Below are 21,700 nucleotides of genomic sequence, written 5' to 3' on the forward strand. Positions count from 1 at the left end.
CATCTGTGTGTGTCTATTTATTTTTCTATCTGTTTTTGATGGTTTTGTGGGGAAGGGGTATTTGGGTCTGGGGTCTGTTAGCCTCTTGCCCCAGGAGGAATATCTGTGTCTTGCATCTCCAGAGCTGCTGGCCTCCGGTTGGATGGGGCAGACACTCCAGTCTGCGTCTGTCTGTACGGCAGCGTGCCAGTCTCAAATCTGTACTTGCCCATTCGTGCGTATTTGGCCTGCTGGGTGTGGGGACATGTGCATGAGGGCCTTTACATACACGTTCATTATGTGTGTGTTATGGATGGAATTGCCTGCCCCCCTTCACCCAATTTGCATGTTGAAGTCCAACCCCCAGGACTTCAGAAAGTGACTTTATTTGGAAATAGGGTCTTTGAGGATATAATGAGGTAAGTTGAGGTCATCCTGGAATTGGGTGAGCCTTAATCCAGTGTGACTGGTGTCCATGTAAGAAGGAGAAACTTGGACACAGACACACACACACACACACACACACACACAGACACACACACACACACACACACACACACACACACACACACACACACACACACACACACACACACACACACACACACACACACACAAACATGGGGGACGCAGTGTGACCAGCATCCCGCTTGTGTTGAGCTCGGACTGACGCCTGGACCAGCTTTTCTCTTGCATCTTCGGAGGAAGCACAGCCCTGCTGACACCTTGATTTGGACCCTCAGCTTCCAGAACTGTGAGACAGCACTTTTCTGTTAAGTAATTAAGTGTTGCTGTACTGCAAAACGAACGCTCCTGGAGATGGGTTGCACAACTGTGTGAATATACGTCACACGACAGAACTGTTCGTGTAACACTGGTTAGCATGGTAAATGTAATGTTATGTGTATTCTGCCACAATTTTTAAAATGAAGCCTATTAACAAGTAGTAATTCTCTAGCAATGCTGATGGACAGTGACTGTAATGGGGTATGTGGGGGGGACTTGATAATGGGGGTAATCTAGTAATCACAATGTTGCTCATGTAAATGTATATTAATGATACCAAAATAAATAAATAAAATTAAGTCTATTAAGTAAAGAAAAAAAAAAACCTGGCTATCTATGTAGAAGAGCATTCATTAGGCTGAGTCAACTTCTCTTGCAATAAGGCGGATCATGGTTCCCTGATGGGAAGGAGAAGAGTTGGGTGGGAAAGAAGAAAGGCAAACTCAGAGATGGGTCTGGGGATACACCCTGTATCCTACCAGCCCACCCCCAGTCTGGATGGCTTCGGGGTGATATGAGAAAAAGAAAGCTCCTTGCATCCCTCAGACGCCAAGCGATAGCAAGTTCTACAGAGCATGCCCACAGCCTGCATATGACAGCATCTATTGGGTAGCCATGGCTGCAAAGGGGTGTGCATGCAGTTTCTCTGCGCTGGGGGGGGAGTGCAGCAGGTCTTGTGGGCACCCACTCAGTGCTCCTCAGTTCCAACAATATCCATTCAGGTCAGTGGCTCCCCAAAACGCCTGTAGTTCTCTGGCCAACAGAGCAGGTACCACCGTGCATAAGCGGCGCTCAAGCAATGGCTGTTGGAGTTGAATACATACTGAGACCCCTTGACCCTAACTCCAAGCCATGGTCTACACTGACTCAGGAACAGGGCTCACGGCCGTCAGCTGCTCGTCAATGCTCCTTGTATTGGATATCCTTCCCCCACTCCCTTCTGGCTGCCTCCTGGGATCACCTCCCAGATACATTCTGCAGGCCCAAACTCTTGTCTCAGGCTCTGGTTCTGAAGAAGCCCAACTTAAGACAGTGACCCTATACTTTATCATCCAAACCAGGACTCCTTGGAGAATGAAAAGGATCATGATTAATAACTAACCAGGGCAAGAGCCAGGCTGGTCCTGGGTCAACTGAGATGTACCGTTATTCCACTTGGCATTTAAGGGGAAAAAAATAAAGCAGCTGTCTCCCCGACACCCCAGGGCCACAGTCCCTGGAATTCAAACATGACCTTTAGGAGAACTGGCTAAGAAGACACATACTCCCCTGAGAAGAAGTTTTGACCGCTTGGCAGAATTGGAATGTGGTGGGGTGGGGGCCCCAAATAGGAATGAAACCCTCTTAAAGAAAAAACGAGTTCCATTTTTGTGATCCGAAATCCGTGACTGTAAAAATCTTGCCTGCTGTTTGGCGGTTGTGCGGTGGCGATGTGCGGGTGGGGGGCATTTCCTTCTTTGGGTCTTATTTCAAATGGCAGAGTAAGGTGGTAAAGCTGGGTGAGGGGGCTTTTGGGTGTGCCTCCGCGCCCTTGCTGCTCTTTCCCCATCCGGGTCCTGCAGAACAACACCAGTCCTTCCATCATTTTATTAAAAGCTGTTGCTTGGGCCCCAGTCTTCTCAAGGGGCCCCAAGAGGAAGTCAGTGTGTCATAAATTAACCGTGGCGGGACGCTGGCCCTCCACAGTCCGTGCTGGATTCTCAGCCCGCTGGGACCTGTCACAGCCCCTGGCCCCGCTGCCTGCCCGTCCTGGGCTCAGAGCCTGGCGTTTCTCGTCTCTCTGCCAGTGCCAAACCTCAGCAGTATTCAGAATAATCCTCCTCCACATAGTTGGAGGGGAACCAACCGACCTGGAAAGAGACAAGGAAGTGACCGGGGCAGCCTCTGCACGTTCTCCCGCGGTTCCCCCACTGCTTGGGGCCTTTGCACCTGCTACACTTTCTACCCCAGAAAGTACATCTTCCAGATACACGCTTGGCTGACCTCAACATTATACCTGCTTGGTTACAGGTCTGCCCTCTTCCCTGGACAATGCGTTTCCTGAGGGCAGTAATTGTACGAAACCCATTTTTGTCTCCTGGGCGCGCAGCAGAATGCCCAGCCCACAGCAGTGCTTGATAAATAAATGCCGGTTGTGTGAATGAGTGAACTCTCTAGGTGTCTTCCTCCCCTCCAACCGGGAAGGACCTCCGCATGAGCCACTCCCACCATCTCCATTCCAGAATCCGGTACAGCCCCAGTACGGCCAGGTCACCCCCTCACCCTCTCCCTGGGCTGCCAACCTCTGCCCCGGCTCACCCGGCCGTAGATCTCTCCCCGCCACCAGCCTTGCTGCCCCTTCTTGTTAAGGATCTTGATGATGTCACCCTCCTTGAGAGAAAGCTCCGATCGGTCCCGAGCGCAGAAGTCGTAACGGGCTTTGGCTGTGCCAAAATATTTGGTGCTTCCTGCTGTGTAGGGAAAGCAGAGGGGCATAAAACGCTTGGAGCAGACACCCGCGCACTGTCTGGGGGCAGAAGGGGCAGCAATACTCTCGGGAAGGTAACACCAGGATGAAGGATCCCTCGGTGCTCCTGTGTGTGACTGGCGGGGGGTGCTCCGTGCTCTGAGCCGACACAGTTCTACCCCCAGAGTCATCCTCCCAGCCCAACTAGCATCCAAATTTAGAAAATAATACCATTTAGGAATTTTTAAAAAATGCTTTGCATATGTTCATAGTAAAAGGAATAGAGGAAAGATGTGGAGAAATTCATTCTAGGCTGTTAATATTAATTATCTTTAGGAGGACCAGAGGTCAAAAAAGAGAGGGAATGGGTGAGAGGTAAACAGAGTAAAAAAAAGATGTGGATAGCTTTTCATAGTACAATATTAAACAACATTGTAGAATAGAAAATTAATGTTCTGCAAATCTGTAGAGATTTGTAGTATTTCTGCCAATAGGCTAAGATTGAATGTCCATATATATATACATACCAGGAAAAATAAGGAATACACACACATTTGTTTGATTGGGTAAAGCGGATAGAGGCAATTTTTGTCTCAGATCCTGATGTTATATTGATAATGCTTTTTCAAAAATGGAGCATTTTAATAATGATTAACTTTTGAATCTCTCTTTAAAATTTTTGGACATTGAAAAATTCAGAAACTACACCACCCGTATGACTTTTCTGAAAAATGTGCTTCAGAACGCACTCCTGCGAAATGAAATCTGAATCAAAATAAGGAATTTTTTTAATATAGAAAAACATGGAAAAACAACAAATACAGATGGAGTCTAAATAATGCTGGATACTGTATTTGATACGTTAAATAGAATTGTTAAGAAAGGATTTCTTCTGTTATATGTCACAATTGTTTTACTTCACAGCAAACTGTACCCAACATTCCAGATTATTTAAACAAACCTGGTGGGTGAGAAATGAAAAGGAAAAGGGAAGTTAAGAGTGCATTAAAGGTCTTGCCTTTCTGTGGGAGAAGGTTATAGGTAATGATTAATCCTTGATATTGATACAAAAATACAGGCTTAAAAGGTGCAGGTGAGGACCTTTCTTGTTCCTGGTGTCCTCACCTTCCCCAGTAAAAAGGTAACCCTTGCCCCACCTCCCAGCCACACAAATGAATATGCAAACCACTCGAGAGCAAAGGGACAGACTGGAGCAAGGAGAAATTCCTGCAGTTTCACAGATGACCTTTGCCTGCCCACTGGAAAGAATGTCCAGGGCAACCCCAAACCTTCTGTCCACAATGGGAAGGGGCTGGGGCTGTATGCTCCCGGCCTGAGACCACCTACCTGGTGGTTTGCTAATGGCTCTCCTCTCGGGCTCCTTGAAGGGGAACTGCAGGGAGGTGTCCAGAGATTTGAAGCAATCCTTTAGGGAGTTCTGCTGGTAAAACTCCACCAGTTCCTGGAAGGACAGTAAGACAGATGCCATCCCAGTGGGCCAGCCTGCCAGGGGGCAGAGCTGGAAGGAGCCATATCCAACTCCTCAAGAGCAAAGCAAGTCCTCCTTCTGGCCTCCCTGGCAAGTGACTCCTTATCCTTGCCCATGACGGGGAGCTCACTTCCTAGGCAGCCAGAACCATATCCTGGGGAAGAGACCATATTGCCTAACGCTGGTTCTCCTAATAGCCAGTTCACTACATGATAAATTTACCCAAATCTACTTGTCTGATAATCAGCTCACCAAAATCAACCCCTGTGTGGGTGTCAAGAGCCTTGCTTTTACAATTAAGTATAATAATAATAAGCGCTGTTTATTAAGCACCAACTATATGCTGGTCACTTTGCAATCATACTTTATCTAAATCTCCCAATAATGCCGATACCTGAATAAATGTATGAGTCCCCCATTTTATAAATTGAGGAACTGAGTCACAGAGAAGCCAAGTTCCTGTTCCTGGATCCCTCAGCTGGAAGAGGGCAGATCTGGGACTCTGCCCCGGGGAGGGGAGTAGAGCGCAGTAGCTAAGAGCTGCCTTCTGTATCTGTGTATTGCACACGGATCTGAATTCGAGCCCTCGATGTGTGGCACCTGGGAATACTTCTACCGCGGATGCTCAGGCTGATTCGAATAGCACGGGAACAATCAGGTGAGTCAAAATTAAGGAACATGCTTCAAAACCCCCAACACCTGTGTTTTGGAGTTCTAGACTCCAAAAGTGCCAGTATCGTGAAAGACCCAGAAAAAGATTTTTAAAAGACTAGAAAATCATTACAAACTGAAAGAGACTGAGATAAAAACCAAACACAATGTGTGATCCTTGAGTATATCGTGGGGGACAAAAATAGCTACATGAGACGGAACTGCAGCAATCGTGCTGAAAATGGACCATATATTAGATAATAATTTTGCATCAGTGTTCAACTTCCTGAGTGTGATAACGATACTGTGGTGAGGTAAAAAAAATGTCTTGGCTTTTTCAATATTCATACCAAAGTATTTTTGGGTGAAGGATCTTAATGTCTGCAACTTCTCTACAGTGCCGATAAATGTGTGCATGTGTGTGTGTGCGTGTGTGTGTGCATGTGTGTGTGCGTGAGGGGTTGAGAGAGTATATGTGTGTGTGCAAAAGAGGCAAAATAGTAACAATTAGTAAATCTACATGAAAGATTTACAGATTTTCAGTACATTATTCCAGTAACTTTTGGAAACTTCAGAAATAGAAAATGAAGGGAACATTTTTCAGAATAAAAACTTTGGGGGAGAAAAATATTTGTGGAATGAATTAACAGTTCCTAATCTTTCAGACAAACAAAGAGGATTTGTTGAAACACTGAGGATTAAGTGAAATCTGACACACTCGCCTTCAAAAAAAATATGCAGCTATGTGCAAAATTCTGGACTTTCTTTTGGAGGGCTCGAAGTTCCTTAAGGAGCCACAGACCGTGGGTAAGCTCCATGTTTAGACCAATGGGTGTAAAATGTCTAGAAGACAGCCCCAAATTACAGGGCACCAAATAGAAGCAAACACCCTTGAAAGGCATTTGGATTCTCAGTGAAATGATCATGACACAGGTTAGGCAGAGTCACGTCTTGAAGTTGGAGAGAAATAGGGTCTCTGCTAACCTGTGATACGGGGTGAGGATTGAACCTCAGTTTACCCACTCTTGAAATGGGAGCTCAGAGAGGGAGCTGAGGGGATTCACTGGAGTCCTATCTCTAACATGTCTCAAGAAATGCTCAGTAAATGCTCACTGCTGTTACTTTATTATACTAATAATTACTGTTATTCTCACTGTTTTGGCCATTAGGGGGATGGGTTTAAGGCCACTTGTTCTGTAGTATTTTTGGAGGGGCCCCTCTGAATGTGGGAAATGGAGGTCTGAACATGGAGCTTCAGGTAGGATCCTGCCTAGGTTCTGGAAGCCTGGGGCTCAGGGTAGAGAGGCGCTTACCGTAAGCCCCCGGAAAGCCTTCTTCTCTGTAATCCGGTACAGTCCTTCTGCAGTCATGATTTTAATGTGCTTGACCTCAACATTATACCTGGAAGCAGCAAGAGAGAGGGACAGGCGGTCACTGGGCCCTGAGCCTGGGGACCGAGGCCCATCCCCCACCATGTGTCTCAGCCCCAGGCTATATATCCACAACCAGGGAAGATGCAATCTCGACTACTTCAGGGAAGCAGTGACCACTAACACCCAAAAAAACTGAACCAGTTGCTTCCTGCTGCCCCAACGGGGTTCCCCTCCCTGGGGCCTTTGCTGCTCGAAGCCTTAATCTCTTCCTCTGTGTAACAGGAATCATCTTCCTTGGTTTACAGGCTTGTTGAAATAAAAAAGACCTTGTAAAGGAAGCCATGTTCTAGGATAGAGAGCATGAGTTCTTCACTCCCACCAATAGGACAGACCACAAGCTGAGAGTCACTTCTAGCAATACAGAGAACTAGGCAACCAAAAAAAATCTCCGGCTACAAAAAAACTCCTAGAGATGCTGAGCCCTCAAAAAAGTAAGAGAAATCCCCAGAGCCCCAAAATGATGATGAAACTCAAAACCAAGCTTGCAGCATGAACTGCTCCCCTACCCAGTCTGCTGATCCTGGTAACCAGGGAGCTCATGTCTTGAAGATGGCACAGAAACAAGAGATGAGCTACTGGTTCCATACACACTGGAGGGTGAGCACAGAGACCCACCCGCACTCCGTACGTCTGGCATGTCAAAAAGCCACCTCCTCTAGGAAAAGAGGTGGTCTAGAAAAACCCCACCCATCCGTGGGAATAATGAAAAAGCTTGTCTGTCTCAGACCCAAAACAGAAAAGTCACCCTTGAGAATGTATAACCTCAGTCGGTTTGGGGTTTGAGCTACCTGGGTAGCCTGGAAAACTAAGGAACTAAGGAATTAAGCAACTGGAATCTGAAAAAAAAAAACAAATGTAACAGGTTGCTGATCCTGGGAGAAGCCAATGCAAAATCTCTGCAGACCCAGGCAGCAACAGATGCACACAGGGGAAGCGCCACTCCGGACCACAAGACAAAATCACAGAACCAACAAGGAAACCAGTCACCATGTGGGAGAAGCTGCGCACAACAAACGAAGAGGCAGGAGAGACAGGTCTGCAAACTGGGTTTGAATTGCACTTTCGCCACTTCGTCGAGGATGCTCGACGCCTTTGGCGCCTTCCTAAGAAGCAGATCTCTTTCTTGGGTGATCAATTAAAAGAAATAAGAAAGACCAAAACGGCTAGGACCCTGAAGGTGGGGCTCGATAAAGGTGGCTGTCACAATTGCATATTCCCTTCCTCCAGACACCTGCCAGCGTCCAGGTCACCCGGGGAGTTGGGTCAGGGAGGGAGGAGTTACTTAATGCTGATGGCAAATTCGGCAGTGTCCTTCACCCTCTGCCGCACCAAGAAAGTGCCGTCCGAGCGGTTGGTGAGGATGCTTTCTGCTCCGCAACGCTCCATGGGGCCAGCGTACCTGTCGAGACACACCAGGGAGAAAGGTCTGCACAGCCCCCGTGCCTGGCCCCCCATACTGCCATTTTGAGGCAGTTTTCCTTCTAATCTCTAATTTTTTTTTTTTTTTTTTTTTGTGGTGGCAGCCTGGGTCCAACAGCCCCTAGACACCAGGGTAAACCCCAGGGAGGTAGGGGCCAGAATCCCAAACTGGGCAGTGGCCACCAGTCTTCTGTAAGTCACACCCAAGGTTTGACAGGTGGTTTGCAGGAGAGAACTCGGTCCTTCGGGTCTGACTGTGTCTGTGTGACACAATAGGAAAGATGTACTTGGTTTCTGTCCCCTTCCCTTCCTTCACTTACTAGAACAGAGGTCCTAAAACCTTGGGTATCTCCACAGCGGTGTACTGATGAGATGGCTGGGGGCTGCGGGCTCCTGGGCAGCCTCAGGATGGAGGCTGGTGGTCACAGAAGCCACGCGAGTGACTAGAGGTCTGGAGCTTCCGGCCCCATCCCCAGACCTCCAGGGAAAAGGGAGGGGGGAGGGGCGGGAGGCTGTTATTGTTAATCACCGATGGCCTATGTCTTGATCCCTGTCAAAAACCCCAAGCCAAGGGGTGGAGAGCTTCTGGGCTGATGAGCGCAGGGAGGTGGAAGGAGGGGCCGCACCTGGAGAGGGTGTGGACGCCCCAGCCCCAGGTCTTGCCCTGTGTGTCTCTCTTCCTTCCACGGTGACCTGAGTTGCATCCATTTTTAGTAAACCAGTGATCTAGTAAGTAAACCGCTTTCCTGAGTTCTGTGAGTTGGTGTTAGCAAATTACCACAACCGAGGAAGGGTTTGTGGGGAACCCCCAATATATAGCCGCTGGTGGGTCAGGGTGACGAGATTGATTGGCACCTGAAGGGGGGGCAGTTCCCTGAGCCTCCTGTAGATGGCGCCATAGGCCACCCAGCCGCTGTCGGGTTGCTGGGGAACTGAAATACACTTGGTTTCAGAAGCTCTGACAGTGATGGACAGCAGCTGGGTTTTTTTTTTTGGCTTTGGCACTGGAGTCCGGCACTGCGTGGCCAGGCTTTCCCTGAGCATCGCTGTCTGCCCGTCTCCTTGGCCACCTGGGCGGGAACTAGGTGAGGAACATGAGGCCTCAAGATGTAAAGGGGGGCCAAACCCCTCTGTTGAATAATAGTAAATAAAATAAGTAGCATTTTCGTGCGAGACTTTTAAAAGTCAAAGCGGCTGGAAAAGCAGCCATGAAAAGGAGCAGAGCCCTCACACATGCTACACGTGAACGGGCCCTGAACACGCGGCGCTCAGTGAGACGTCAGATACGCAAGGCCACAGGGTGTGTGACCCCATTTCTGTGACACGTCCACAACAGGCGGATCCACAGACAGAACGTGGGCGCATGGGTGCCGGGGGCTGGGGTGGGGGTACTGCTCATGCGGTTCTGTTTGAGATGATGGAAGTGTTTCAGAATTAGAGGTGATGGTTGCACAATATTGAGAAGGTACTAAATAGCACTCGATATAAATATATTTATGCTGCAAATGTAAATATGTAACATAAATAATATACATCAACTATAGATGATATAGAAATGTGAATAAGAATATATTCCTTATAAATTTAAACACACATAATTATAGATTACACATAATTATAAGTGATTAATGAGATACAATGTGAATATGAATCTATTCTGTGAATATGAATCTATTGTTATATAAATAATATATAACTTCAGGTAATATATAATTATAGATATAAATGTGAAGAATATATGCTATTGATGTAAATACAGAACATAAATAACATATGCTCATTTTAGATCACATACAATTATATGATCTATGCATGTAAATATGTACTATCAATATGATTAATGTAAATGCCACTGACAATGGTTAATTTTATGGTATGTGAATTTCACCTCAAGTTAAAAATAATGCAGAAAACTTCCACGGTAAATAAAACATCCAGATTTTAAATACAGACAAAATATGAGTCCACCGTTGCCTGATTCGCCGCTTTCCCTTCTGGCTGCCCCAAGCTCTGTCATATCCTGTCTTTATTTATAATTTTGATATTTTGCTCATCACGGATTTTTTTTTTTTTACTTTGTTCTTCACTGTTTTTTTTTAGAATATTGCATTAAAATATTATGGATCTGGATGTCTGAGCATTTTGGCCTCCCGTTAAATTCTGCGCCCCAAAGGAGTGCCCCCCTGTCCTCACCCAGGAACCCCCACACCCCTGTGGCCACACCCCACAGGAGAGGACAGAGTGGGGGCGGCCTCAAGGGACCCCGGTCTGAATCCTGCCTCTGCTGCTTAGTTGCTCTGTGACCTCGGGTTTTGCCACCCTGAGCCCCCATTTCCTCTTCTGGACAGAGGGAGCCGAAACTACCCATCACGGCGGTATTTTTGACTGAGTCGCAGTAGTACACGGTCAGCACTAGGCATCCGTGGGGGTCATTGTGCCCCCAGGGTTACTGTGGCTTTCAAGAGTCCATAAGGTCAGGCACAGTTGGGTTCCAAGCCCGCGAGCCGTCACTTCCTCACTTTGTGACATTAAACAAATCACTTCCCCTCGCTGGGCCTCGGTTTCCTCCTTTGCAAAGGAAGGGCAGCGGCTTCCCCCAAAGGGTCATTACCAGAAGTAAACGAGCTGACACGCAGCCGTAAAAGCAGTACTGCGTGAGGTCAGGCCTAGGATGCCGAGCACTGGGAAATGCTCTGTTCTTTTATGGGCCTTCACGAAATGCAAATTACTACCCAAAACGGTAGGCAGAAGACCCACCGAGATTCCATTGACTGGCAGAGCCGTTCCAACGTCAGAAATGTTGAAACATGAAAAAAAAAGTGCACTTTAGAATGAGGGAAACGTGGTCCTACCAGCTAATGCTAATAATAAAGTGCTTACGTGTGCCGGGCACAGGCCTGAGCTCTGAGCTACGTGTAGTAGTGCAGTACAGCCTTCTAACAACCCTACGAAGGAGACGTTGGTATGAATCTGTGTCCCAGAAAGAACCCCTGAAGCACAGACAGGTTGAGTTCCTGGCCCCAGCTGGGAAACCCGGTCAGTGGGCTCCAGAAGCCCCCCTCCAGCCGTCCCTGCATTACACACAGTGGGGGTCCCACAAAACAGGAGGGGGCTGCCATTACCACCACCACCATCACCTTCCTTCCAGTGACACTAAAGTCACCCGAAGTTGGGAGGCTTCCTTCGTCTGCACGTTCCTCAGAAGCCCCAGTAACGCCCCAGGTTTGAAGAATGAATAACAGACTGACCTGGAGGCCCCTCCCATGCTCAGCCCAGGTCCCCACTCCAGGGGACCCCAAGCTGAAAATAATCAAGGTGGTTCTACTCACCAGAGATGAACAGATAGGTCTTGAGGGGGACCCTGGGGAAAAAGACAGAGACTGAGACTTAGCACAGACAGCCAAGCTTGGCAACAGACTATAGGGCACGTCATTCATTCATTCATTCGTTCGTTCATTCATGCATTCATTCCACCATCGTGTACTGAGCGCCTGTCACGCGCTAGGCCTTGTGCTATTCTCTGGGAACACAGCCCCAGGATCTGGCAGGACAGAGCGGTGCATGATCCAATCAGCAGTTGTCCAGCCACCTGCATTAGCACGAGTCTCAAGCTAAGAATGGTTTTTACATTTTCAAGTGGTTGACAAAAATGCAAGGAAGACTATTTCCTGGCATGCGAAGATTACAGGAAATTCACATGTCGGGGTCCCTAAATTCAGTTTATTGGAACACGGTCACCTCCACTCCCGTACACATTGCCTGTAGCCACTATTGCACTACTATGGCCGTGCTAGGGAGGCTCAAAACAGAGCACCTGACCCGCGAAGCTGAAAAGATTGGCTAGTTAGTTACCAAAAAGTTTGCCAACCCCTGATCGAAATAAAACTGTCAAAGGGATCACTTCCAGCATGTTAGGACGGCTACTGGAAAAAAACGAAAACAGAAAACAAGTGTTGGAAAGGATGTGGAGACATTGGAAATCTTCATGCATTACTGGCAGAATTGAAAAATGGCACAGCTGCCGTGGAGAACAGATGGCGGTTCCTCAAAAAATTAAAAATAGAATTACCATATGACCCAGCAATTCCTCTTCTGGGTCCATACCCAAAAGAATTAAAAACAGCTACTCAACGAGATGTTTGCACACCCACGTTCATAGAGGCGTGATTCACAATAGCCAAAAGGTGAAATCAGCCCAAGTGCCCATGAACAGCTGACTGGATCAACACAATGTGCTGTATACATACGGTGGAATATTATTCAGCCTTTCAAAGAAGAAGAAAATGCATTTTTATTCCCACACCCATTATGTATGACACAGCTGGTCCCCAAGTCCAGGATCTGAAAACCACCCATTTTCTTCCCACCCTTGCAGATTCATTTATTTTAGATATGTCATATCAATGGAAACATTGCAAAATGCACTAAATGCCAAGGAAGTGTACGCTTTATTTTAAATGGTTAATTTTACATTATGCAAAGTTCCCCTCCATTTTTTAAAAAGGGGTAAGAAGAAGGAAATGTTTTCTGTACTGAGATATGGGAAGACCCCCACCCCCCGCCCCAAGATATATTAAGTGGGTGGCGGGGAGGCGAGCTGCAACATAATGAGAGTGAAATCTTTTCCATAAATCACGGGGAAATGGGGATCGGTATTGGTGTCTATTTGTATTCTCATCCAGAAATGCCAGACAGACACATAATAAATGAGTAATAGTAGTTATCTTGTAAGGTAGGTGGCGCCGAGAGATATAGTGTCCTGGAGGACAAACGAGAATTGTCATTTTTTTCTTTCTTTTTCCAGAGCCTTCATTGTCATGAGAGAGGAGGAGGCTAGGATGGGTGGAGCTTCAAAGTGGCAGTTACGTTTGGAGGCAGAAATTGGAGAGATGCCCGGACCTGGCCTCTGAATTCTGCATCCCACTGAAAGGACCAGAGCTCCCTGGGAAAATGATTGATTCCAAGATCAGGGCAGGGCAAGTACAAGATAAGTCTGACATTATGCTGGAAAATAAGGGAAGGTTCAAAGAATGATGGGGACCCGCCAAAGGGAAAGGCCAGCCAGCCTGAAGGGGGCTCCGCTGGCCAAAGCTGGGACAATCGTAGAACAAGAATCCACTAGCCTTTCCCGAGATAGACATATACATACACACAGGATGACTGATGGATACCTGGACACGTAGATGATTGACAGACACATAGATACAGAGATGGGTGGATGACATTAGCTACACCGACGGTTGCCTGATGGCACTCACATGCACGTAGGGCTTGACCCTGTTACAGGGAAACCAGCCAGCTTCATTGGTAGCCGTATTCCTGCCCTAAAAAGCCAGTAGGGAAAGATGTAGACAGAGGTTACGGGCATCTGCGCACTGTGCGTCCATCTTTCTACCCAAAGGCCACTTTGCTGTCCATCTATCGCTCTGTGGCCTGGAGGACCCAGAGACAAACCAAGCAGAATCAACTTCCTGGGCCAGACAGACAAGGCCAGCCCCAAAGATCGGCATTACACCACCATCCCCAGGTGCCGGCTCCAGACGTGCCTCAGGCAAGCCAGGGTCCAGCGGGGCCATGACCCTGCTTCCCAGGGTACCCACACCCATGACCCCACACCCAGGCTCCATCACTCCCACAGCCCCAGGCCGTACCTCCCACCAGTTCTGCTCGGCCTCAGCCTTGGTGAGCTCCACAATGTCTCCGGGGCTGAGCCTTAGAAATGGTCCAAAGGCCCCGGGCGGTGGAGGAAGCCCGTAGTACTCCTGACACACTTCCATCTTGGGCAGCCCTGGATGGGACAAAGCGGGTGGCATGGTGCACTAGGCAGCCGGGGTTTCCAAACCTGGGTCTTGCCACAAGCCGGGATGGCAGCAATTAAGAAGACTGACAATGCCAAGTGGTGGCAAGGATGGGGAGCATCTGGAATGCTCCTACCTCGCTGGTGGGAATCCACTTTGGAAAACCGGCAGTGTTTAGTCAGGCTAAATGGATGTCTGTCTACCTTGCCATCCAGCCGTTTCACTCCAGGATGAGTAACCAGGAGAAATGAAAACACACATCTATGCAAAGCCAAGAGAAGAGTGTTGATAGCAGCTCAATTCACCATAGTCAAGAACTGGCAGCAAAGCAAATATCCTCAACGAAATGGATAAACAGTGTGATGGAGTCATTACAGACAGACAGACGAAAACCCCTTCCATGGAGGAAATTTCCCCAGCTTCAAGTTTTACTATTGCAAATAAAGCTGATACATCTGTGTTGATCTATAGACATCTGTATATTGATAGAGATACAGACAGACACACAGATAGATATGAAATCTCCTCACAGTGATTCTGCATGATTATGAACAAAGGGCTTATTTCTCCCACTGCGCCAAACTGCTTTCGGTTTTCATAATGCCTTCTTTTATATCAATTATTACTATATCATTAGTAATATTTAATGTCATATAATTAATATATTAATGTTAACAACTAATGTAATCATTTGATTTAATTTGACTTAATTTAATTGTAGGGATAGCAGTAATTAATATGTTAATAAAGGGCCCTTCTGCCTCCTAGCCTTTGGACATGCTGTTCCCCTCTGCCTGGAACACTCCTGCCCTCATCCTCACCTAACTGCCCCGCATCCCTCGTGTCCACTTAAATGTTTCCTCCTCTGAGAAAACTTCCCCAAATGCTCCAAGTCACCAGGTTTATGCTCTGGAAAGCCCTCTACTTCGCCCACCACAAATACTGTGACTTCACCACAGTCTGTCTCACGCTCTCAGCCTGGGTGCCTTCGGAGGGTGAGAAGCACCCTGATGTAGCCACCATCTGCCCTAGACGGTATACACACAGTTGATGCTGAATAAAAATCATCCATCCTGCTGTGATTCCACAGAAGCCCTTAACTCGTGGATGAAGCCAGGCTTCTCCCCCTGCCACGGGGCTGAAAAGAATTCCAACTTGGCCAAACTGTGTTCCGCGTTCCCGACCTACAGGTGGGGACCCTTTGGTGAAACCACATGACGTAGTGAGATTTTGTGATGCAGAATCAATAGCACAGGGGGCGAGGACTGGCAGAGGTGTGCCAGGCTGGCTGAGAGTAGAGAAGGGGCTTGTCAGAGAGGAAGAGAAAAGCGGCTGCCCCAAAGGCAGGAGGGTGGTAGAGAAAGAGCATCTTCATGGGAACGCTCCGCTCCGTGCTGACGCCAAGCAAGTGAAAGCGTGAGTTATTTTTCTATTCCCTTTGGGTTTCTAGGACTAAGACAAATGGATCACGGCTTTATAAGAAGGACATTATGTGGTTGTCCATCTAATGGGTTAAGACTGTCACTGAGGCAAAGACCAGATTTCATCCTGCCCCACGCAGCCTCCGCTGCGGACTCACCCAGTTCATTCCTCTTCTTGTCCTGAGCTCGGCGATGGGGCTTATCCTGGAGGGAGAGACCAAGAAAGCAAGCATGGCTAGCTATGCCCACCAGCCCATGGGCTCTTTAGCCCCCATCAGAGCAGCCAGCATTGAGGGGTCTCCTGAACCCACTCCTCCTTACCCGCCATGGTTTGCCATGCACCGAAAGGAACATGAGGGTCTTACCTTCCTCATAGTTCCTGCAAAATCTAAGGGAGGGAAGAAGAAATCCTTAGGATGGGACTCCCCCTTGCAGAACCGCGCGCATCCCACCCTCTCTCTGGCTGGTACCTTGCCCGTGTCGCCCGCACGAGGGAACCCTCCCCAGACACTCCTTGTGCGCAGGCGCCCGGCACCGGTGACAGCGGTAGCCTTGATAGAAGGTGCCTCTGGGGTGCAGCAGGAGATAAAGAGAGTCAGTGATGTCGAACAGACACAGTCAACCATTTTGCCAACAAGGTGAAGGGTCCCCGTGGGTTTTCTTGAGAGCAGGAGAGAGAGAGAGGGAAGTTGAAGCTCATAGGAGAACCTCCCACCTCCCACCTCCCAGCTCAGGGGACAGATGGCTGGAGGAGCCCTTTAAAGAAAAGTCGACCATGCCCAAGACCCCGGCACATCCTCCCAGACCCCCACCTTAGCAGCATCTGGCAAGCCTTGCAGGACGTGGTCTCCTCAAAGGAGAACATCTGGAAATCATGGCCATTGGCAGTGGCGTTCTCTGGGTAGATGTTGGAGCTGAAGAGGGAAGACAATTCCAGGCAATGGAACAGTATTTGGCATCAAAAGAAGGAAGAACGTGCTTTGTTCTTTTTAACAGCTGAATACTATTCCACTGCGTGGATATACTGGCTTGTGTCTGTCCATCCATCCATTGGTGGACACTTGGGTAGTTGTTGCCCTTTGGCTATTGTGAAGAGCGCTGCTCTGAAGAGGGGTGGGCAACTGGGAGCATATAAATGGGCGGTGAGGAATGGGCACAGTCTCCTTCTGGAGGGATGACCGTGTTTTGGAACCAGACAGGGGTGACCCCTGCACCACATGGTGACGTACTGAATGCCACTGCACTGAATTGTACACTTGAAAATGGTGACTTTTTTGTTTTGTGAATTTCACCTCAAAAAGAAGGAGGAGGAGGAAAAGGAAGAGGAGAAGAGAATTCCAGGCTGGTGGCCAAAGCTGATGCAGACAGCCCTCCCATCTCCCAGATGAAGAAACTGAGGTTCAGAGTGGTCCCGCAGAATTGCTTCCCAGCCCCTGCACCTGACTGCAGAGAGCCCTCTGAGGAGGGAGAGATGGAAGAGGGGGTCTCACATGGCCATTTCAAACTGCTCCATCCACTTCTTCTTCAGTTCTCGGGTCTTGAAGAACAGCTCATAGCCCTGAACACCTTGGTCCTCGATCAGGAGAAACATGTGCGTCCACTACAGGGAGACAGGGCTCCGAATGCAGACACCTCGCAGTGGGCGGGACCACACACCCCGACCCCTACCCCTGTTGGAGGGGCGGTCAGCCAAGAATAGCCTCTCTCTGCCCCCAGGACAACCACGCATGGTGCCCTTGCCCAGGAACCAAACACACACACACACACACACACACACACATGCCAAGTGGAGAGCTCGGGCTGCCCTGGGTCCCCAGTTCTGGCCTCAAAGCCCCACCTTCTTGTTTTCTCGCTCTCCAGAGGAGTCGTCTCGAACCTGGAAGCTTTGCAGGTTCACAAAGTCCTTGAGATCGTAGGAGTCCCCGCGTCGCTTACAGATGAGCAGAGCCTTGTCCAGCAGGAAGGCGTATCTGGGAGCAGCGGGGTCACGGGCCCTGTCTGGCTCCTCCCAACAGCCCCCACCAGCTCTCGGCCAGATGCCCTCCAACATCCTGGCCCAGCCCTGCTACCCAGCTAGGACTCCTTGCCTTCCCTGTGGCCGGCTTGGCCACACCCAGCTGCACACTTTGACCTCACCCAGAAGATCCAGACAATCCCTGCCCCAGGTGATCTTGGCTCCGCCCACATGTCGGCCTGTCCATCTATTCTCCACCCACTGGTCCATCTGGAAATCTGGCCCTGCCCCTGCCCAGAGCCGTATTGGCTCCCCAACCTGCTTCTCCAGGAGCCTGGCCCCACCCCTGTCCACGCTCCGCCCCAGGTCTGTGTTGGCCCCGCCCACCTGTCCATCTTGGAGCGCCGCTCCACCGAGGTGATCTTGAGCTCCCCGTCGATCTTTGGCCGGCCGAAGTGGGCCAGAGACTGGTCCTACACAGCAGGCAGGGGGTCTGGCTAGGGGACCGCTAAGGAGGAGAGCAGCTCCCCTCCCCCACGGCAGCACCCCCAGCCTCCCTGGCCCGCCCCTCACCAGGTTCTCAATGGACAGCTGGAAGTTGGTGATCTGCCGCAGCGTCTCGTTGTCCCGCTTGACCTCGTTCACGCACTGCGCCAGGTCCTAGGGGTGTGCAGGGGTGAGCCTGGAACTCCCACCCGGCCCAGACCCCTATCTGGCCAGGGATGGGGGTCCGCCCCCACCAGGGTCTGGCAGGAGGCTGGAGGGGGGTGTCCACAGCACGTCCTGTCCCCAAGGGCTCACTCATCCTATGTCGCTGAGTGCTGAGAGGAGGGGTTGCCTGTGGGAGTGACGTGTGCTTGGGTGGCACCTCGTGGCCCTGCTTTGGACGTGTATGTGCCCGTGTGTGACCATCTCCCTGGTGTGTGACCACTCACGCGCATGGCATCCAGGGCCAGCCGCAGGTTCTCCTTGTCCATGGCGTCTTGCGTGTGTTTCACCAGCTCCTGCGTGACCCACAGGGACAGACGTCAGCCAGGCCTCATTCTCCTCCTGGGGGGCCTTTCAAAGAAGCCTGGCCCGCCAGCTCCTTCCTCCTCTTCCTGCTGTCCCCAGAGCCTGGGGCCTGGCCCCAAGGACCCCTCCCACAGGCTCCTAGAGCCCAGCCCCCAGAAGCCAGCTCTGCGCCCTCCGGTGACCCAGGAGGTAGCCGTGCCACGCCCGGGCCTGGAGCCCCCGTGTGCACCTGGAGAAGGAGGTGGTACTTGAGCACCCGTTGCATAGGCACCATCAGCAGGTCCCGCAAGGTGAACCTGCCATTGTTCGCTCGCTGAGAACACTCCTGCAGAGGGGAAGAGCGGGGGGCCAGTGAGGGGGTGGCAGGTGTGCGTTCTCCCACAGCCCCGAGCGTCAATCTCCCCAGGGCGAATAAGGAGAAAGAAGGTCCTGGGGTGCAGGGTGGCTGGAGACCCAGATGGAAGGCAGGCAAACACTGCCCAGGTGGCGCCCCGGACTCTGCCATCCGGGGTGCGGCTGCGGAAGGAGAGAGCGACACGTCTGCAGGGTCCCCTCCATGGAGAACAAAGAGGCCGGGTGCACACTGCACCAAGGTGGCTCCTCATCATCTCCACCCCATCTGTGCTTCCACCAGACACACAGGTTGGGGTTCAGTCCAGGGTCAGGACTCAGTGTTGGAGCTCAGCCCAGACTTGGGGCACAGCCAGGGCTGCAGTTCAGTTTGGAGTGAGGGTTCAGTTCAGCATCAGGACCTCAGCCTGGCATCTGGGCTCCAGCCCATCGCCCCTGCTGTTTCTCCCTCCCCAAACCTCCAGCGGGTAGGTCCCTGGCTGGGCTGCAGCAGTGAGCGGTGCCGTGTCCAGCTCGGCCCCCTCCCTGCCCCCCAGGGGGCCTGGGAAGGAGGGACAGAGCCCCCCGCCTTGCTGTGGCCTGGCCCCCACCTCCAGCTTCATCTGCACGTCCTCTCGGGCTGTGGCTACACGGTCCAGGTGCTTGCTGGCCGACTCCACCTGGCTACAGTAGCGGCCGTAGACGAGGAACCTGCAGGGGACACAGGCAGCCAGGTTATGGAGGTTGGCACCATGGTCAGGTGGACCTGGGCATCAGTCCTGGCACTGCCTCGCCTCTGCCCGGCTGGGTGATGCTGAGCCTCAGTCTCCCCGTCTGTAAAATGGGTGTAAAGACAAGCCTCCCACATGGAATCATACATTAAACGAGATAATGCTCGAGAAGCTCTTAGCGCACAGGGTGTATCGCCTCTGCTCAGTGTCACATTTCCCAGTGCCCGAAAGAGGCAGAGCTTGGGAGGGAGCCAGAGATGGGAGCCCCTTGCCCACAAGCAAAGAAGGAACAGCTGTCCCTGTGTGGTGGCCTCCAAGGGCAAGGACGGCCCAACGCCCAGCCTGGGCAGGGCAGGGGGCCTGGAGGGCTCCAGGCTGCCCAGGTGGGTCTCACCTCTCCTTGTATTTGATGAAGACCTGGTAGAGGGTGGGAGCGCTGGGGGTGGCCAGGGCTTCCTTCATGTCCTTCAGGAAGTGGGTGTGCACACGTAGCAGGTCCTACTCGGAGGGAGGGGGGGCTGGGGCTGCAGCCTGGGGCTCAGGAGGCCGGGGCAGGAGACTGGTTATCTGCACCCCCCCAACACACACCCACACACACTCCAAGGGCAGCCGACTGTCCCCACAGGGCAGAGGCCCAGGAGGGCTGGCTCACCTCGATGTTGATGAAGATGATCTCTATGTCTTGAGGCTTCAGGAACCGCTGCAGGGGCTTCATGAAATGCTGTGGGAGTGGGGGAAGGATGAAAGAGGACAGCCTGGGGACGTGGGGCCGGGGTGACGGCTAAGGGGTGCAGGGTTCCTCCAGGGGATGCCTAAAATTAAACAGGTGATGGCTGCGCCATCTCGCCAACACAGAGAAAGCCTTCGAATTGTCTACGTTAAACAGATACATTGCCTGGTAGAGTAATTAAATCTCAATGAAGCCGTTAAAAATGCAATGGCCAAAGGAAAGAGAGACTAGAACGTCAGAGAGACAATAGTAGAGAGACCACGATAGAGAAAAGATATAAAAATACAGGGATAAAGGGACAGAGGGAGGGACATGGGGAAAGGCAGGTAAAGAGCGAGATAAAGCGAGGAGATAGGACGAGCTACAGAGAATCGGAGACCAAGAAACACAAAGCCGAGGACAAAGAAGAGCCCCAGGCCCGCCCCCGCCCGCCCCCTGCATCTCGGGGATGCCGTCGGGGCCTCGCACCTGCTGGACAGAGCCCAGCGTGTCCGTGTACTTCTCCTCCGTCTGCTGGATCTCCCGCAGGCAGCAGCACCGCTTGTCATACTCGGTCATCTTGGGCTGCCAGCGGGGAGGAGAGGCCGGTGCTGGGGGTCCGGGGCTGCCCCTCCCTGTGCCCGCCCAGGCCCGCCACCCCGCGCCACGCACCGGCATGGGCCCGGGCTCTGTGCGCATGAGGTCCTCGTAGATCTCATCGCCCTCGGCCTCTTCGTTCTCCACACAGTCATACAGGTCCTCGTCCTCGTCCACTGTGTCGCTGTGGGGCACGGAGTCAGGGAGGGCCGCTGGGGCCCCCAGGCCAGGGACCCCTCAGACCCAGGGCAGGGCCATGTCCCCTCAGACGCACCCCCAGGGCATGGCGCTGTGCCCCTTAGATCCCCCAGGGCAGGACTGTGACCCCAGACACTCACTCTATCTGGTCGGACAGGCCACTGTAGATGTCTTCATCACCCACACTCTCCTCCTCAGTGGGGAAGGGCCTGGGGGAGCAGCGATGGCGTGAGCTTGGTGGCCAGGTGGGGCGGGGACTTCGAGGAGGGAAAGGAGACACGCTGGACAGCCCAAGGCTTCTGCTCAGTTACTCACATGATCCCCTTGTTCTGGGCAATCGGGGTCCAGGACAGAGCGGACAGGGTGTAGATGACCTGTGCGAGGGTCGTGGCTGCTCAGCGGGCCCCTTCCCCACCCACGGCACCAGAATGCAGCCTCAGATCCCAGGCACCTGAGGCTAGATCTTGAGGTTAGATCCCATGCTCCTGGGAGCAGAACCCAGGATTTTCTCCGCCTTCCCGTGCCCTGGCATCAGCCGAGCACCCACCACCTGATCTCCTTGTTCTATTTCATAACCACTCAGAAAGGATGGGATGATACTGATATTATCCCTCTGCTACAAAGGAGGGACCTAGGACTCAGAGGTACAGATGCAAATCCGAGGTCACACAGCAAGTGGCAGAGCAGGGACTGCACCCCAGTTCTGCATGTCCTAACCATGCTCTTTGTAGCTGGTGTACCCTGA

At 51.2% G+C, this 21,700-nt stretch overlaps 1 protein-coding gene across 3 annotated transcripts in view; it reads right to left on the minus strand.

Moving 5' to 3' along the window:
- Positions 1–2,338: 2,338 nt before the first annotated feature.
- VAV1 (vav guanine nucleotide exchange factor 1) overlaps positions 2,339–21,700 on the minus strand; it is a 41,588-nt gene continuing 22,226 nt past the window's right edge. Inside the window, exons 3-27 of one of the 3 annotated variants that reach the window (XM_057489727.1) lie at positions 21,271–21,329; positions 21,096–21,164; positions 20,833–20,941; positions 20,650–20,745; positions 20,104–20,172; positions 19,846–19,949; positions 19,332–19,431; positions 18,620–18,715; positions 18,312–18,380; positions 17,950–18,036; positions 17,764–17,849; positions 17,260–17,392; positions 16,913–17,022; positions 16,235–16,336; positions 15,893–15,990; positions 15,788–15,810; positions 15,581–15,626; positions 13,855–13,991; positions 13,462–13,527; positions 11,533–11,564; positions 8,067–8,183; positions 6,665–6,752; positions 4,559–4,673; positions 3,064–3,212; positions 2,339–2,615 (exon numbers count right to left, since the gene is read on the minus strand). In XM_057489727.1, coding sequence (XP_057345710.1) covers positions 2,562–2,615; positions 3,064–3,212; positions 4,559–4,673; positions 6,665–6,752; positions 8,067–8,183; positions 11,533–11,564; positions 13,462–13,527; positions 13,855–13,991; positions 15,581–15,626; positions 15,788–15,810; positions 15,893–15,990; positions 16,235–16,336; positions 16,913–17,022; positions 17,260–17,392; positions 17,764–17,849; positions 17,950–18,036; positions 18,312–18,380; positions 18,620–18,715; positions 19,332–19,431; positions 19,846–19,949; positions 20,104–20,172; positions 20,650–20,745; positions 20,833–20,941; positions 21,096–21,164; positions 21,271–21,329 — 2,214 coding nt within the window. In that variant the 3' untranslated portion in view covers positions 2,339–2,561. Of the gene's footprint in view, positions 2,616–3,063; positions 3,216–4,558; positions 4,674–6,664; positions 6,753–8,066; positions 8,184–10,814; positions 10,975–11,532; positions 11,565–13,461; positions 13,528–13,854; positions 13,992–15,580; positions 15,627–15,787; positions 15,811–15,892; positions 15,991–16,234; positions 16,337–16,912; positions 17,023–17,259; positions 17,393–17,763; positions 17,850–17,949; positions 18,037–18,311; positions 18,381–18,619; positions 18,716–19,331; positions 19,432–19,845; positions 19,950–20,103; positions 20,173–20,649; positions 20,746–20,832; positions 20,942–21,095; positions 21,165–21,270; positions 21,330–21,700 lie in introns of those variants that run through there. The other 2 variants (XM_057489726.1, XR_008992993.1) reach the window with 2 other exon arrangements.

The sequence above is a fragment of the Manis pentadactyla genome, chromosome 12 (genome assembly GCF_030020395.1).
Source record: "Manis pentadactyla isolate mManPen7 chromosome 12, mManPen7.hap1, whole genome shotgun sequence".
Classification (NCBI taxonomy): domain Eukaryota; kingdom Metazoa; phylum Chordata; class Mammalia; order Pholidota; family Manidae; genus Manis; species Manis pentadactyla.